Source organism: Bos mutus, unplaced genomic scaffold (genome assembly GCF_027580195.1).
Source record: "Bos mutus isolate GX-2022 unplaced genomic scaffold, NWIPB_WYAK_1.1 CTG197, whole genome shotgun sequence".
NCBI lineage: Eukaryota > Metazoa > Chordata > Mammalia > Artiodactyla > Bovidae > Bos > Bos mutus.
Window position 1 is genome coordinate 338,591 of NW_027219421.1, and position 16,974 is coordinate 355,564.

A 16,974-nucleotide genomic window follows, 5' to 3' on the forward strand; every position below is an offset into this window, starting at 1 on the left:
CGATGATCCAGAGGATATTGGCAATTTGATCTCTGGTTCCTCTGCTTTTTCTAAAACCAGCTTGAACATCTGGAAGTTCACAGTTCACGTATTGCTGAAGCCTGGCTTGGAGAATTTTGAGCATTACTATACTAGCGTGTAAGATGAGTGCAATTGGTAGTTTGAGCATTCTTTGTCATTGCCTTTCTTTGGGACTGGAATAAAAACTGACCTTTTCCAGTCCTGTGGCCACTGCTGAGTTTTCCGATTTGCTGGCCTATTGAGTGAAGCACTTTCACAGTGTCATCTTTCAGGATTTGAAATAGCTCAACTGGAATTCCAGAACCTCCACTAGCTTTGTTCGTAGTGATGCTTTCTAAGGCCCACTTGACTTCACATTCCAGGATGTCTGGCTCTAGGTCAGTGATCACCCCATCGTGATTATCTGGGTGATGATTTTTTTTGTACAGTTCTTCTGTGTATTCTTGCCACCTCTTCTTAATATCTTCTGCTTCTGTTAGGTCCATACCATTTCTCTGCTTTATCGAGCCCATCTTTGCATGAAATGTTCCCTTGGTATTTCTAATTTTCTTGAATGGGGGGAGGAGGAGAAGGGGATGACAGAGGATGAGATGGCTGGATGGCATCACTGACTCAATGGACATAAATTTGGTTAAACTCTTGGAGTTGGTGATGTACAGGGAGGCCTGCGTGCTGTGATTCATGGGTTCGCAAAGAGTTGGACATGACTGAGCGACTGAACTGAACTGATGTGAATGCTAACGTTACTAAATTTCTCTTGTATGAAACTGCAGCATTTTAAAATGAACTGTTTTGTTCTTTTTTCAAAGAAATTAATAGCATGTTCTGATACATCTGTGCAATTTGCATTAGAGTACTGAACAGCCTATTCTGTCATCCTGGTCTTTCCTATGAAAGGAATGTGTCCCTTCCTGGGGTCATTAGTAATTAGGGGCTGTCAAGTTAGGTCATGGGTGAGGGAGAGGGGGGCAGAGAGAGAGAGAGAGAGACTTTGGGATGGGGAGGGGAAAATACATTGGGAGTTTTGAAGAGAAGCTGAGTCTGAATGAAACCCCTACTGGGTGGGGAGGCAGGAGACAGACATGAGCCTGCTTCCCTAAAGAGCCAGGTGGGCTGGTGGGGGAAGGTCTCAGGGACTCAGGTCTCATTCATGAAATGGTGGGACTTTGTCTTAGTCTTTTTTTGTTTGTTTGTAGAGCTGAAATGTAAACCCATCCAAATTTATTTAATTCTGATTCTTAAATTCTTACTTTTATTTTTTTATTTTATTTTATTTTATTTTATTTTTAAACTTTACAATATTGTATTAGTTTTGCCAAATATCGAAATGATTAAACACTGTCTTTATAAGGTAAAGAAACAATTTACAGTGCAATATTAAGTCTTATGGAATATTGTTAGTTATACTTGTAAAAATTTCTTTAAATTAATTTATTTTATTTACAGGCTAATTACTTTACAATATTGTGGTGGTTTTTGTCAAATATCGACATGAATCAGCCACGGGTGTACATGTGTCCCCCATCCTAAACCCCCCTCCCAACCCCATCCCTCTGGGTTGTCCCAGAGTACCATCTTTGACTTTTAAAATAAGTAGCCTATGGGAGCTTTCAGATTCATGAGGCAGGTGTTTTGAACTGTGTTTGGCACAGAGTGGGGACTCAGCTGATGATCCTTGCTGAATCATTATCCTCTGAGCCCTGTTAAATCATTATCCCCTGAACCCTAATAAGGGGGAGGCAGATCCCCAGAACCCCTAGGCTGTCAAGTGTTTCCCTCTTCTGGTCATGGCAGAGCAGTGCCCAACCCTGAAGCCTGAACAGGGCATGGACTCCTCTGGCCCTGACAGACTGTAGGGGCTGGGACAGGAGCTGGCGTGGGTCATTATCTGTGTGTGGATCATTGTTTGGTTTTCATAACCAAATATAAAGTAGTAAAATAGGAACCCTAGGTGTCAGATAAGAATAAAGAAGTAGATATGCTTAAATAAATGTTTCTCACATATTAAAATCTAGCTTCTTCTTGCTAGTTTTTGTAATTCTTAGAAAATATGGGGCTAGTTTTTTGACGATTTAAAGTAACTGTTGTTGCTTTAGAGGTGACTGTTCCATAATAGGTTTAGTTATTTCCAGAGAAACTTTTCATGTAGAAGGTTTTCCAGACCTTTTAATCTAGTCCTTGTGTTTTTAATCTTTTAGGCATTTTACTAATCATGCATAAGCACTCTTGTTTTACATACTAGCTTATTGAGAATTTTCTCAACAGTATACATAAAGCTGCATGCACCCTTAAGTCTCTCTACCTTGGAACTTAACAGATTGTGCAGTAATCTGACTTGTGACTGAAATGATGTGATTTTTGTCCTTTTCCCTCGAATTGGATTGTACATGCAACAAACAGCATAGCTCTGTTTTGTTCTTGTTGTCACCCCTGTTTTGTCAGGGCAAGAAATGCGTGTAACATGTATAAAATTGAGGCTTTATCACTCTGACCTATGATGTCATAATTAATTTCTTCATTCCACATGTTTTGTTGTTGTGCTGCTGCCACTGTTGTTTAGTCACTAAGTCATTTATGACTGTTTGTGACCCCATGGACTGTGTCATGCCAGCCTTCCCTGTCCTTCACTGTCTTCTGGAATTTTCTCAAATTCATGTTCGTTGACTCAGGGATGCCATCCAGCCATTTCATCCTCTGTGGCTTCCTTCTCCTCCTGCCTTCAATCTTTCCCAGCATCAGGTCTTTTCAACTGAGTCAGTTCTTTGCAGCAGGTGGCCAAAGTATTGGAGTTTTAGCTTCAACATCAGTCCCTCCAATCAATATTCAGGGTTTGCTCTCCTTGCAGTTCAAGGGACTCTCAAAAGTCTTCTCCAGCACTACAGTTCCAAAGCATCAATTTTTCAGTGCTCATCCTTTTTTATGGTCCAACTCTTACATCCATACATGACTACTGGAAAAACCATAACTTTGACTATATGGACAATTGTTGGCAAAGTGATGTCTCTGCTTTTTAATATGCTCTCTAGGTTTGTCATAGCTTTTCTTCCAAGGAGCAAGCATCTTTGAATTTCATGGCTGCAGTCACCATCTGCAGTGATTTTGGAGCCCAAGAAAATAAAATCTGTCACTGTTTCTACTTTTTTCCCTTCTATTTGCCATGAAGTGATGGGACAAGATGCCATGATCTTTGTTTTTTGAATGTTGAGTTTTAGGCCAGCTTTTTTCACTCTCCTCTTCCAGCCTCTGCCAGGGGCTCTTTAGTTCCTCTTCACTTTCTGCCATAAGGGTGGTGTCATCTGCATATCTGAGGTTCTTTTACTCCTTTCCCAATTTTGAGTAAGTCCATTGTTCCATGTCTGCTTCTAACTGTTGCTTCTTGACTTCATACAGGTTTCTCAGAAGACAGGTAAAGTGGTGTGGTATTCCCATCTCCTTAAGAATATTTCACAGTTTGTTGTGATCCACACAGTCAAAGCCGTTAGCATAGTCAGTGAAGCAGAAGTAGATGTTGTTATGAAATTGCCTTCCTTTTCCTATGATCCAACAGATGTTGGCAATTTGGTCTTTGGTTCCTCTGCCTTTTCTAAATCCAGCTTGTACATTTGGAAATTCTCAGTTCAGGTACTGTTGAAGCCTAGCTTGAAGGATTTTGAACATTACCTTGCTAAGATGTAAACTGAACACAATTGTACAGTAGTTTGAACATTCTTCTAGCTGTGTGGAAATCTAGTAAAAGAAGGAACCTTCCTAAAGTCACCTAAAGCTGCCTCAAACCCCTAAAGAGATAAGATTGGACAAAGAGGCCTCCAGGACATAGTATCTTAAAATAGGAAAAGGAAAAATGTGGGTTATGTTTGCATATCAATTTTGTTGACTACTGTTATCTTTTCCACTTTCTAAAACAACTTGTGTCATTTTATTGAAATGGGTACATTTTTATTAACTTTAATTTTCAGGAATCAGGAAGCCCAACCCTACAAGGCCTTTCATTTACTGTCAGACCTGGTGAATTGCTAGCTGTGATTGGACCTGTGGGAACAGGAAAGGTAAATTATGATGCCTTTTGGCAACTTGATGCAATGCTACAGGCCCTGTTAAATTCTCACAGTGGAGCCCAGAGCTGAGTGTGCCTCAGTCTGATTTGGGTGTACCTAAAACAGTGTTTCTCTAGGTGTGTTTCATGGAACATTAGTTTTACAAGAAGGTTTCATGCTAAATACATCAGGATAAATGCACACTATGTTTTCCTTCTTTGTGTTTCACAGTGCTCAGTTGGGAATCGATTGTCAGGAATTTGGATGCCTCAGTGCAGGAAACTATCTATGTGACAGCTGTTTGGGATGGACAGAGACAGTGGGGACTTCTTTTTGTCACAGGAGCCCCTCCAGGAAGTCTGGAGGTTGTGAAGACTCTTTCTGGAAGCTTTGAGCCTTTCCTCACATGACTTGACTTGATCCGATCAGTGCATGTGTATCCACGTGCTGGAGCTCACAGATGTGAGCAAGACCCCAAGATTTCTGCCTTTCAGAGGCTACTAGGTTCCAGAGCGAGACAGATATGTAGGCAAATTATTTTAGCCCAGTGTGGTGAGCACTCTGTTGGTGTGCATACACACATGCCATGTTTTGTGATGTTGAAGATTGAAAGGAAAGGTGCATATGCACTTGGTCTGAAACAACAAAATACAGAAACCTAAATGTGGGATGTGGGCCTCCCTGGTGGCTCAGTGGTAAAAGAATCCACCTGCCAATACAGCAGACACAGGTTTGATCCCTAGTCTGGGAAGATCCCACATGCTGTGAAGCAATTAATCCTGAGCACCGTAACTGTTGGGCCTGTGCTCTAGAGGCTGGGAGCTGCATCTGCTGAGCCCATGGGCCGCAACTGCTGAAGCCTGCCTACTAGAGCCTGTGCCCTTCAATAAGGGAAGCCACCCCAATTATAAGCCTGCATATTGCAAAGAAGACCCAGCACAACAAAAAATAAATAAAATTAAGATTGTATGGCAGAAAACAATACATCATAAAAAATAAATAAAAGAACTAAAAATAAATAAATAAAATTATTTTTTAAAAATCAGTGTGGGATGTACACATGAAAGTGTGCTCATTTCCTCTATGATGGACTTTTGCTTCTCAGATAAACTCACTTTAGAGTTCTTTCAATTAGTCATCTTTGAATACACTATTCACACATAACTTTTTAAGAACAAGTGTTTGTCAAGTAAAGGATAGCCAGATGCAGAAGCAACTGCATTAAGCATCAGATACATAAAATACACATCTTGTTCGGGCTGCTTTGCTAGAGAAGGATGTTAACATTCTTAATTAGTCTTTGCTGAGTAGAAATTCATTTGGGGGATACTTGGGCAGAGTAAATTGTTTATACTATTAATATTCCCTATCAGTCATTGTTTTCTTTGACCATTAGTGTTATTTTCAGTTTTTCTTGTCCCAACTGCCAGAGCTGTCATTTATCCCATTCTAATATCCTTGATCAAGCCAGGGTGGGGACTGTGTTACAGGGCGTGTTCTGTCCTAACTGTATCCTGTTCATGTGTGTGTGTTCCCGTCTGTTGCAGTCGTCACTGTTAAGCGCTGTGCTGGGGGAGCTGCCCCCGAGCCAGGGGAAGGTCAGCGTGCTTGGGAGGATTGCATATGTTTCTCAGCAGCCCTGGGTATTCTCAGGAACTGTGAGGAGTAACATTTTATTTGGGAAGAAATATGAAAAACAGCGATATGAAGAAGTAATTAGGGCTTGTGCTTTGGAAGAGGTAAGTAATGACTTTTGAGCTGCATATACTCAGATTTCAAATAATGATAGTATTGGTTTAAATTTCAAGGTTTATTTAAATTCTTTTATTTTTAAAAAATGGAAAGATTTTCGAATGTTGCTTAATATTATAAGCTGATCTTATGAGTAAATAAGCAGGCATATATCTATATGCTGCTGTTTTAATCCTTATGGGATAATGATACAGAATACCTTTTCTGGAGGGGAAGGTTGTTTCATTCTGTTAAATTTCATTCCCTTTTAACTTTTTAAATGGAAAGTTACCAAAATTTGCAAAATTAGAAAACATAGTGTAATGAACCTTCAGGTACCCACTCCCAGCTTCAGCCAGAATCAGCTGGTGGCCAGTCTTGCTGCATCTCTACCCCTGCCCCCTGCCAGCTCCACCCCCACCCCAGATTATTCTGGAGCAGATTCTAGACCTCAGATTAGTTTATTTGGAAACATTTCATCCCACACTTCCACACTTGGGCACCTTCTCTGCATGACTCCACGAGCATCACGTACATTGTGCTCTAGGAGTGACATATGTGTGTGCTAAGTCACTTTAGTCGTGTCCAACTCTTTGTGACCCCATGGACTGCAGGCCACCAGGCTCCTCTGTCCATGAGATTCTTCAGGCAAAGATACTGGAGTTGGTTACCATGCCCTCTTCCAGGGGACTTTCCCAACCCAGATATTGAACTCACATCTCTGTGTCTCCTGCATTGTCAGGTGGATTCTTTACCATTAGTGCTACCTGGGAAGCCGAGTCTATGTTTACATGTTGTTGATGATCTCACTGAGAAATCTCCTTCACCACTGTTTGAACCCACATAAGGTCTGCCCCCTGCACTTGGCTGATGCCTCTTTGGTCCCTTTGAGTCTGTGGGTTTCTTTCACCACTTCATTTTTGACTTGTAAGTTATTATTTAAGGAAAGCAGAATGCTTTGAAATTTCTTTTTAATGATGTGTCATTTCACCAAGGGAGAGATTATTTTCAGAAATGGCATTGAGTTTTACAGAAAGTGGCAAGGTGAAAGGCTTAACTGTACATTGGAATTTAAATGAAATTAGTGAATAAATTATGAGAACTAAACTTAACTGATAGGAGAATACAGTTTGGCAAAAAGAGAGGGAAAAAAAGGAAAATAACATTAAATACTATGTTACTCTCTTGGGTTATAAAAACCAGTGAATAATAGTATTAAAGGGCTCCCCCTACCCCCACCCCCAGGGTCTGTTCAGTGCAGTCTGGATATCCCACTATTCTTTTGTACTGTGAGGAAAAGACAGGGACGGACTTTCAAAGGTGTGATATTGAAGGCTCCAAACCACTTTCTGAGGAAATAGTAATTCCCCTTGAACAATGGCTTGAGTGTCATAAATTGTATCAGGCAGCATTTTATGATGATGTGGACAAAACAGAAAGTGAAAGTTTTTGTCATTCAGTCATGTCTGACTCTTTGCGACCCCACAGACTGTAGCCCACCAGGCTCCTCTGCCCATCAGTTTCTCCAGGCAAGAATACTGGAATTGGTTGCCATTCCCTTCTCCAGGGCATCTTCCCGACCAAGGATCAAACCTGGGTCTCTTGCATTGCAGGCGGATTCTTTACCATTTGAGACACCAGGAGTCCACATGCAAATTATTTTTATGTGTCCCACATGTGTGCATGCACACACATAAAGAGGTTTCTGAGTTATTCATTCTTTATGACTATCTTCGATGTTCCCATCCTCATTTTAGAAGTAGTAAAACTGAGGCTTGAAGTGATGAGACACCTCATCTCTACATTTACAGCTCAAGTTCAGATCCCGGGGCCAATGCTCTACTGAAGCCTCATGGGGTGATTGGACCAGTAACATGGACAGTGTTCTGGGGCTTTACCCACCCTAGGGCATGTGTGCAACATAGACTCTGGTGGGAAGGGGCCCTAGAGGACTGGGCTGCACAGCGATTCTTCTGTATGTGATGTGACATTTATAAACATGGACTGCTCTCCTGTTCTCTGCGTGGTCAGAACATAGAGTCGAGGCCCCTTATGCCCATTCCTTCCTTGGCAGGAAAGAGTCCCAGTGCAGAGAAGTAGCAGAGAGCCAAGTCCTGGCCCCAATTTTGTCACTTGCCTGCTATCTCTTTGGACACTTCCTGCTACCTTTCTGTGCCTCTGACGTTTCTGCAGTAAAACGAGGACATTGGGTCAGAGGATTAGGAGCTAGCTCTGAAATGTCATCTGTGACTAATTAGCAAGAAATCAAGCAAGGTCTTTACGACACCTAAGAACCACTTAGTAAGTTATGAGAGCATCTGCTTATCTCCTTTTGGATTCCAGGTATCAGTGGATGGACATAAGGCAGGCACAGGAAATAGTGGCATCCTGGAGTTAGTCTGACCTGTAGATACAGAGATGTCTACGTGTGGTAGAAAAGGCTTGGCCTTTGGAGAAAAACAGTCCTGGGTTGTAAATCCAGATGTTTGTCTCAGTTTCCTTTCTTATTAAATGGGGGAGGGGTGGGGTTACTGTAAGCCATGCCTGTGAAATGCGAACAAGCCAGGGTTTCAGTAAATGGTGGCTGTTGTTATTGTTCTAACCTTTTTCTCTCCATCCATGCATCCATCCATATAATTATAATAAAGATTTCTCCTTACTGTTCTCCCTGCCCCCACCTACCCCAAATCCTGGAGAAAAAAACAGAAAAAGCAATATTTTTTATATTACATATATTAACAACTAGATGTGTTAAACTAGATCTAACTGAAGTAATTGCTTAAGGTCATTGAGCTGAAAACTTTTCTGTAACAAAATAGGGAGACATGAAGTAATGACCTTGGCATCATTGATTCAGGCTGGTGACACCAACTCCAAGGTCCAAGAGTCAAAAGGCTCAGGGGTTGAGTCTCAGTTTCTCTGTTGCAAGGTGTGTGGTTTTGGCTGATTAATCCTTACAAAGCTGTTTTCTTTATCTGTGAAATGGAAACAATAATACTATCAACCTCATGAGGTTGTTTTGAGGATGAAATATGGTTGTGATTTTAAAACACCTGATTGCCATGGACATAACAAGTACTCTGTAAGTATTAGAATAATTTTGAAAATAAATTAATACTTAATTATAAACTCAGCCAGGTTTTGGTAAAATTACATCTGTAAAATGTGACATGTAAGAAAGAAGGTATCTGAGGATTTAACTTCCTTTATTTGAGTTGATATTTCTATAGGTGCACTACACGTGTGTTAGTTGCTCAATTGTATCCAACTCTTTGTGACCCCGTGGACTGTAGACTGCCAGGCTCCTCTGTCCATGGAATTTTCCAGGCAAGAATACTGGAGTGGGTTGCCATTCCCTTCTTCAGGGGATCTTCCTGACCCAGAGATCAAACCCAGGTCTCCAGTACATTATATAAATCAACAATAACAATATGCTGTTACCATAACATAAGCAATATAGTATGAAACATTTGCCTGCATGTTATCTTTAACCATTTGAAGGCTTTTGAAAACTTTTAGTCAACTCACATTTAAAGCTATCAAATTTTGATAAATTCAAGTTTAATATTTTTCCACTTAAATCACTTACTTGAATATTTTCTTTTCAGATTGCTTTGACAGTCATAGGATAATAAACTCATTGATCCTTTTGGGTCTAGATATAGAGACCTTCAAGACTTGAGTTACTTTAGTGTTGTCTTCATTTCAAATATACTCTTCTGTCACCACCTGGGTAGCCTGATGTGAAAGAGCAGAAGGCTATGAACTGACATGAGCTGGTTCAGATTCCTGCTCTTCTGTTTAACAGCTGACTGTCCTCAGGCCAGTGATGTGACCTCACTTAGTCTAAATTTCCTCATCTGTGAAATGGGGCCAGTACTTACTGTGCAGCTCATTGTAAGAATTAGAGATAAGCAGTGTCAGGGTCCAACACAGAGCTTGGTGCACAGATCTTACCCCGCAGGAGCTGAGAGAAGCTGTGTGCACGTATACAAATGATGGAGCATAGTAAGACGGGTCCTTCAAGAGAAATGAGAGATGTAAACAGGGCCTTAGGAACCTAGCAGGAAGAGATGAGTCCAGGATGGTTCCATGGGAGAGTGTGTGTGGACTGAGCCTGGAAGCATGGGCAGGATATTGACAGGCTGTGAGAGGAGGGGAAATTCTAAATGGAAGAAAAATGGTGAAGAAAGGCAGGTCCTCTTGTTGTTTGACTCTGGAGTCCAGCCCTCCTCTGCCAGAGCTTCATGTGTAGCCAGCATTAATCATTTCAGCAGTTTGCTCTATAGTGTTTCTAGTGCTGAGTTTCCTCCGTTACTGAAGAGCCCTGGATGTACTTCTAGATGGATGGCAGCAAGCCAGCATCAGCATTTCCTAGTTTACCTCTAGTTTGTGAGTCTGTCATTCAGTGAAAATTGGTTAAATTTAACTTAGAGGTAACCAACATGAATAAGAACACCTCCTGTCAGTTGGAGGAGCTCTAATATATGTTCAACTCAGGCTTTTCCCCTTTAGTCAATAAACCATAGATGAGAAATCAGTTTGACTTGATTTTACTTCAAATACTTGAAGATATTTTTCCCACTGGTGACTTATTCATAAATAATTTTCAGAGTCAACAACACACTTGAAGTATTACTACCAGACTTTGGGCTAGTTTCTTAAGAATGTGGTTAAGATTGCTGTGTTACAACATGGTGCTATTTTAAGAAGAAAACCATTTGAACAACATAAAATCAAAGCATAAAAACTAAGTGAAACAGTTTTCAAGGACTGTCAACAGTGAAAAGATACCAAGTGACTCTGTGTGTTTGTGTGTGTGTGCACACTCACATGAGGCTGAGAACAGAGTTCATTTTTTGTTGTTGTTTTTTTAAATGAAAACCAAGACCAAGAGATGGTATTAATTTCTAAGCCAAAGAAAGAAAGAAGGTAAAGTAATTATAAATAATCATAACAGAGTAATTGCTGCCTTTCATTGAATGCACCCCATTAAGCTTTGAGTGAGCTAGAAACCTGTGTGTGCCTGTGTGTCTGTGGATGTCAGGGAGAGTTATGTATCTTGTGTCATGCGTTTTGCATGTTGCGATTCAACACTGTGAACAGGGTCCCACTGTTAGCTTGATGAGAAAATAGGAATCAGCCACCAATAACAAGTTATAATTAATACATGTCCTTTTCCCATTTATGGAGGGTCTTCACACACTTCTTTAGATTCTCACAGCATTCTTGAATTTAGTGATTCTGGTTTCTGCCGCACATTCTGTAGAAGAGGAAAATGAGATTTCAGTTCAGTTCAGTTCAGTTCAGTCGCTTAGTCATGTCCGACTCTGCGACTCCATGAATTGCAGCATGCCAGGCCCCCCTGTCCATCACCAACTCCCGGAGTTCACTCAGACTCACGTCCATCGAGTCAGTGATGCCATCCAGCCATCTCATCCTCTGTCATCCCCTTCTTTTCCTGCCCCCAATCCCTCCCAGCATCAGAGTCTTTTCCAATGAGTCAACTCTTCACATGAGGTGGCCGAAATACTGGAGTTTCAGCTTTAGCATCATTCCTTCCAAAGAAATCCCAGGGCTGATCTCCTTCAGAATGGACTGGTTGGATCTCTTTGCAGTCCAAGGGACTCTCAAGAGTCTTCTCCAACACCACAGTTCAAAAGCATCAATTCTTCAGTGCTCAGCCTTCTTCACAGTCCAACTCTCACACCCATATATGACCACTGGAAAAACCATAGCCTTGACTAGATGGACCTTTGTTGTCAAAGCAATGTCTCTGCTTTTGAATATGCTATCTTGGTTGGTCATAATTTTCCTTCCAAGGAGTAAGCGTCTTTTAATTTCATGGCTGCAGTCACCATCTGCAGTGATTTTGGAGCCCAGAAAAATAAAGTATGACACCATTTCCACTGTTTCCTCATCTATTTCCCATGAAGTGATGGGACTGATGGGATCATGGGATGCCATGATCTTCGTTTTCTGAATGTTGAGATTTAAGCCAACTTTTTCACTCTCCACTTTTACTTTCATCAAGAGGCTTTTTAGTTCCTTTTCACTTTCTGCCATAAGGGTGATGTCATCTGCATATCTGAGGTTATTGATATTTCTCCTGGCAATCTTGATTCCAGCTTGTGTTTCTTCCAGTCCAGCATTTCTCATGATGTACTCTGCATAGAAGTTAAATAAGCAGCCTTGACAGACTCCTTTTCCTATTTGAAACCAGTCTGTTGTTCCATGTCCAGTTCTAACTGTTGCTTCCTGACCTGCATATGGATTTCTCAAGAGGCAGGTAAGGTGGTCTGGTATTCCTATCTCTTTCAAAACTTTCCACAGTTTATTGTGATCCACAGAGTCAAAGGCTTTGGCATAGTCAATAAAGCAGAAATAGATGTTTTTCTGGAACTCTCTTGCTTTTTCTATGATCCAGCAGATCTGGTTCCTCTGCCTTTTTTAAAACCAGCTTGAACATTAGGAAGTTCATGGTTCATGTATTGCTGAAGCCTGGCTTGGAGAATTTTGAGCATTACTTTACTAGCATGTGAGATGAGTGCAATTGTGCGGTAGTTTGAGCATTCTTTGATATTGCCTTTCTTTGGGATTGGAATGAAAACTGACCTTTTCCAGTCCTGTGGCCACTGCTGAGTTTTCCTAACTTGCTGGCATATTGAGTGAAGCACTTTCACAGCATCATCTTCCAGGATTTGAAATAGCTCCATTGGAATTCCATCACCTCCACTAGCTTTGTTTGTAGTGATGCTTTCTAAGGCCCACTTGACTTCACATTCCAGGATGTCTGGCTCTAGGTCAGTGATCACACCATCATGATTATCTGGCTCGTGAAGATCTTTTTTTACAGTTCTTCTGTGTATTCTTGCCACCTCCTCTTAATATCTTCTGCTCTGTTAAGTCCATACCATTTCTGTCCTTTATTGTTCCCATCCTTGCATGAAATGTTCCCTTGGTATCTCTAATTTTCTTGAAGAGTTCTCTAGTCTTTCCCATCCTGTTGTTTTCCTCTATTTCTTTGCATTGATTGCTCAGGAAGACTTTCTTATCTCTTCTTGCTATTCTTTGGAACTCTGCATTGAGATGCTTATATCTTTTCTTTTCTCCTTTGCTTTTCACTTCTCTTCTTTTCACAGCTATTTGTAAGGCCTCCTCAGACAGCCATTTTGCTTTTTTGCATTTCTTTTCCATGGGGATAGTCTTGATCCCTGTCTCCTGTACAATGTCACAAACCTCATTGCATACCTCATCAAGCACTCTATCTATCAGATCTAGGCCCTTAAATTGATTTCTCACTTCCACTGTATAATCATAAGGAATTTGATTTAGGTCATACCTGAATGGTCTAGTGGTTTTCCCTACTTTCTTCAATTTAAGTCTGAATTTGGCAATAAGGAGTTCATGATCTGAGCCACAGTCAGCTCCTGGTCTTGTTTTTGTTGACTGTATAGAGCTTCTCCATCTTTGGCTGCAAAGAACATAATCAATCTGATTTCAGTGTTGACCATCTGGTGATGTCCATGTGTAGAGTCTTCTCTTGCGTTGTTGGGAAAGGGTGATTGCTATGACAGTGCATTCTCTTGGCAAAACTCTATTAGTCGTTGCCCTGCTTCATTCCGTATTCCAAAGTCAAATTTGCCTTTTACTCCAGGTGTTTCTTGACTTCCTACTTTTGCATTCCAGTCCCCCATAATGAAAAGGACATCTTTTTTGGGTGTTAGTTCTAAAAGGTCTTGTAGGTCTTCATAGAACCATTCAACTTCAGCTTCCTCAGCATTACTGGTTGGGGCATAGACTTGGATTACTGCACTTTGCTGGAGCAGCTGTGAAGAGACACCCCACGCCCAAGGTAAAAGAAACCCAAGTAAGACATTAGGTGTTGCAAGAGGGCATCAGAGGGCAAACACACTGAAACTGTACTCACTGAAAACTAGTCAATCTAATTACACTAGAACCACAGCCTTGTCTAACTCAATGAAACTAAGCAATGCCTGTGGGGCAACCCAAGACAGGTGGATCATGGTGGAGAGATCTGACAAAATGTGGTCCACTGGAGAAGGGAATGGCAAACCACTTCAGTATTCTTGCCTTGAGAACCCCATGAACAGTATGAAAAGGCAAAATGATAGGATACTGAAAGAGAAACTCCCCAGGTCAGTAGGTGCCCAATATGCTATTGGAGATGAGTGGAGAAATAACTCCAGAAAGAATGATGGGATGGAGTCAAAGCAAAAACAATATCCAGCTGTGGATGTGACTGGTGATAGAAGCAAGGTCTGATGCTGTAAAGAGCAATATTGCATAGGATCCTGGAATGTCAGGTCCATGAATCAAGGCAAATTGGAAGTGGTCAAACAAGAGATGGCAAGAGTGAATGTCGACATTCTAGGAATCAGCGAACTCAAATGGACTGGAATGGGTGAATTTAACTCAGATGACCATTATATCTACTACTGTGGACAGGAATCCCTCAGAAGAAATGGAGTGGCCATCATGGTCAACAAAAGAGTCCAAAATGCAGTACTTGGATGCAATCTCAAAAACGACAGAATGATCTCTGGTCATTTCCAAATGAGACTTAGGGAGAGCAAAGGACTTGTTTATCATGGAGGAACTGGTCTGCTACTTGCTTTCTCCCCAGGTTTGTTAAAGTACAGGCAGAGAAGTGAGGGCTTCATCTGCAGAGAGGTACTGCTGTGCATCATAGGTTGATGCCTGAGGGGTTTAGTGGATAAACTTCTAACAAACTCTGTCTATGTTGGGATGGGCCAAGTGATAATTACAGAGATCAGACCTGGGATATCTTTGGAAGGTTGATGCTAAAGCTGAAACTCCAGTACTTTGGCTACCTCATGTGAAGAGTTGACTCATTGGAAAAGACTCTGATGCTGGGAGGGATTGGGGGCAGGAGGAGAAGGGGATGACAGAGGATGAGATGGCTGGATGGCATTACTGACTTGATGGACGTGAGTCTGGGTGAACTCCAGGAGTTGGTGATGGACAGGGAGGCCTGGTATGCTGCAATTCATGAGGTCGCAAAGAGTTGGACACGACTGAGCAACTGAACTGAACTGAACTGAAGTTTTCTAATATAATGCTGCATAACTTAGGCCTGATTTTTATCTTGTCATTTTGGGAATGTTCTTGTCATCTATTCTTTTTTTTCCCCCAGTACCCTGGGGAATATAGACTGACTTGTCTATTTACTCCTTAAATAATATTCAAAGGTAACTTTGGATTGTTTCCCAGATCCTCAAGTTACAACTTCATTTCCTTTTTAGATTTGAGTTTTTCCTGCTTCTATAGACAAGCGTCTACTTAGTCCAGCTGATCTGCTAGGTGTCCCTTGAGCACACTGTTTCTTTCCTTTTGGTTTTTCCTATCCAGCCTGCTCTTTATACTCTCTTTCTTGAGCAGACCTTGTCTGTCACTCTGTCACTTGCCTTAAGTATCACTGTGAAGACATGAGCCAGGTGTTATCCCTTCTCTGAAAGTGGAATGCTGAGGCTGAGATCAGCAAAATGTTCAGTTTAAGACACACTCATTTCTTGATAAAATAAGTTCTGTGCCTTCACCATGGGCCACCGGCTCTCACACCTGTACCTCTAGCACAGACGTTCACACTTGCATGTTCAGCTGCACCATGACATCACCAACAGGTCATCTCAGCTTGTCCACAAGCAAAGTCTCCTAAACCTGCATCCACCATCTTCCCCAACTCAGTAAATGGAGAACCTGCCCTTCCCCTTCCTCATGTACCAGACACCACAGTCCTCTTCTCTTATACCCACACCCATCCCTTCAGCAGGTCTTATCAGTTCCACCTTTAACATGTGTCTGGAGTGTGACCCCTCTCTCCATTACTGCTGCTCTCACTCTGGTCCTGACCATGGTCATCTCTCGCCTAGATTATTTCAGTAGCCTTCTCACTTGTATCCACCCTCACCCATCCCCCCTGACTGTTTTCCATAAAGCACAGGTGTGACTCCTTAAAAACTTCAGACCAGACCTGTCACCCACCTCCACCTTTTATTGAAGTGACCCCAGGCTCCTCCTGCTCTGTCTCTGCTCACACCCACCTCATTCTTAATCAATTCCTGCTCTCCTGGCCTCCTTGCTTGTCCTGAACACCTTAGGCATCTGCCCTGTGGCCCCTGCACTCTCCCCTCCCTCTGTGAGGAGCAGCCTCTCCAGGTCTGCCTGAGCTCCCCTCCAGATCTGCTCACACCCTCTCAACGGAGCCTGCCCCCCACAGTGTGGACTCTCTTCCCTCCTTCACTCTCCATCCCCCTGAGCAGCTTCCTTTTCCTTCTTGTCCTCAGTACTTGTGCTCAGGTTAATTTTCCATACTATCCATCTTCCATCATGGAAAGAAACCCTAGGCGCTTTGTTTCCTCAAAACTCAATTCAAAAAAAAAAAAAAACTGAATTCACTGTGCCCACAGCAATGCCTGTCATACAGTAAGTCCTCAATAAATCTTTGTTAAAATGGTCCAGTGCATAGCTGCTGTGAAAAATGACAGAATGAAAACAAATAAAACACAGAGGTTTTGTTTAATATTCTTGGTTACAGTTTAGTCACTATGATATATACCCACTGCTGTGACTTCCCAGGTGACTCGGTGATAAAGAATTCTCCTGCCAGTGCTGGAGATGCAAGAGACATGGATTCAGCCCCTGGGTTGGAAAGATCTCCTGGAGAAGGAAATGGCAACCCACTCTAGTGGTCTTGCCCAGAAAATCCCATGGACAGAGGAGCCTGACTGGTTACAGTCCATGGGGCAGAAAAGAGTCAGATATGACTTAGCAACTGAGCATGAATGTATGTTGATTAAATACTTGTATGGAGAACTAATGCTAAAAGTTTAAGACGGTAGTAGAACACATTTTAAATCTTTTACTTTTACCCTTTTTCTATCTCCATATAGGATTTACAGTCTTTTGAGGATAGAGATCTAACTGAGATAGGAGACAGAGGAACCACACTGAGTGGAGGGCAGAAAGCCCGGATCAACCTTGCAAGGTAAATGGGGCTTAAGTTGCCATCCTGCCCCTCCTTCTCCGTGGTTCCTAGTGAATGTAAGCACACAGATCCCGCTCACCATGTGGGCCTGTGTAAAGCTGGGTCTTAGTCCTTTCCCTGGGCTCCTAGAATGAACCTGGAGTTGTTGGACGCCATCAT

The 16,974-nt window shown here is 41.9% G+C and overlaps 1 protein-coding gene across 1 annotated transcript in view; it reads left to right on the forward strand.

The window, feature by feature from the left end:
• LOC102285781 (ATP-binding cassette sub-family C member 4) overlaps positions 1–16,974 on the forward strand; it is a 166,768-nt gene that overhangs the window by 48,339 nt on the left and 101,455 nt on the right. The window contains 3 exon segments of the mRNA XM_070366732.1: positions 3,978–4,067; positions 5,603–5,794; positions 16,721–16,815. Coding sequence (XP_070222833.1) covers positions 3,978–4,067; positions 5,603–5,794; positions 16,721–16,815 — 377 coding nt within the window.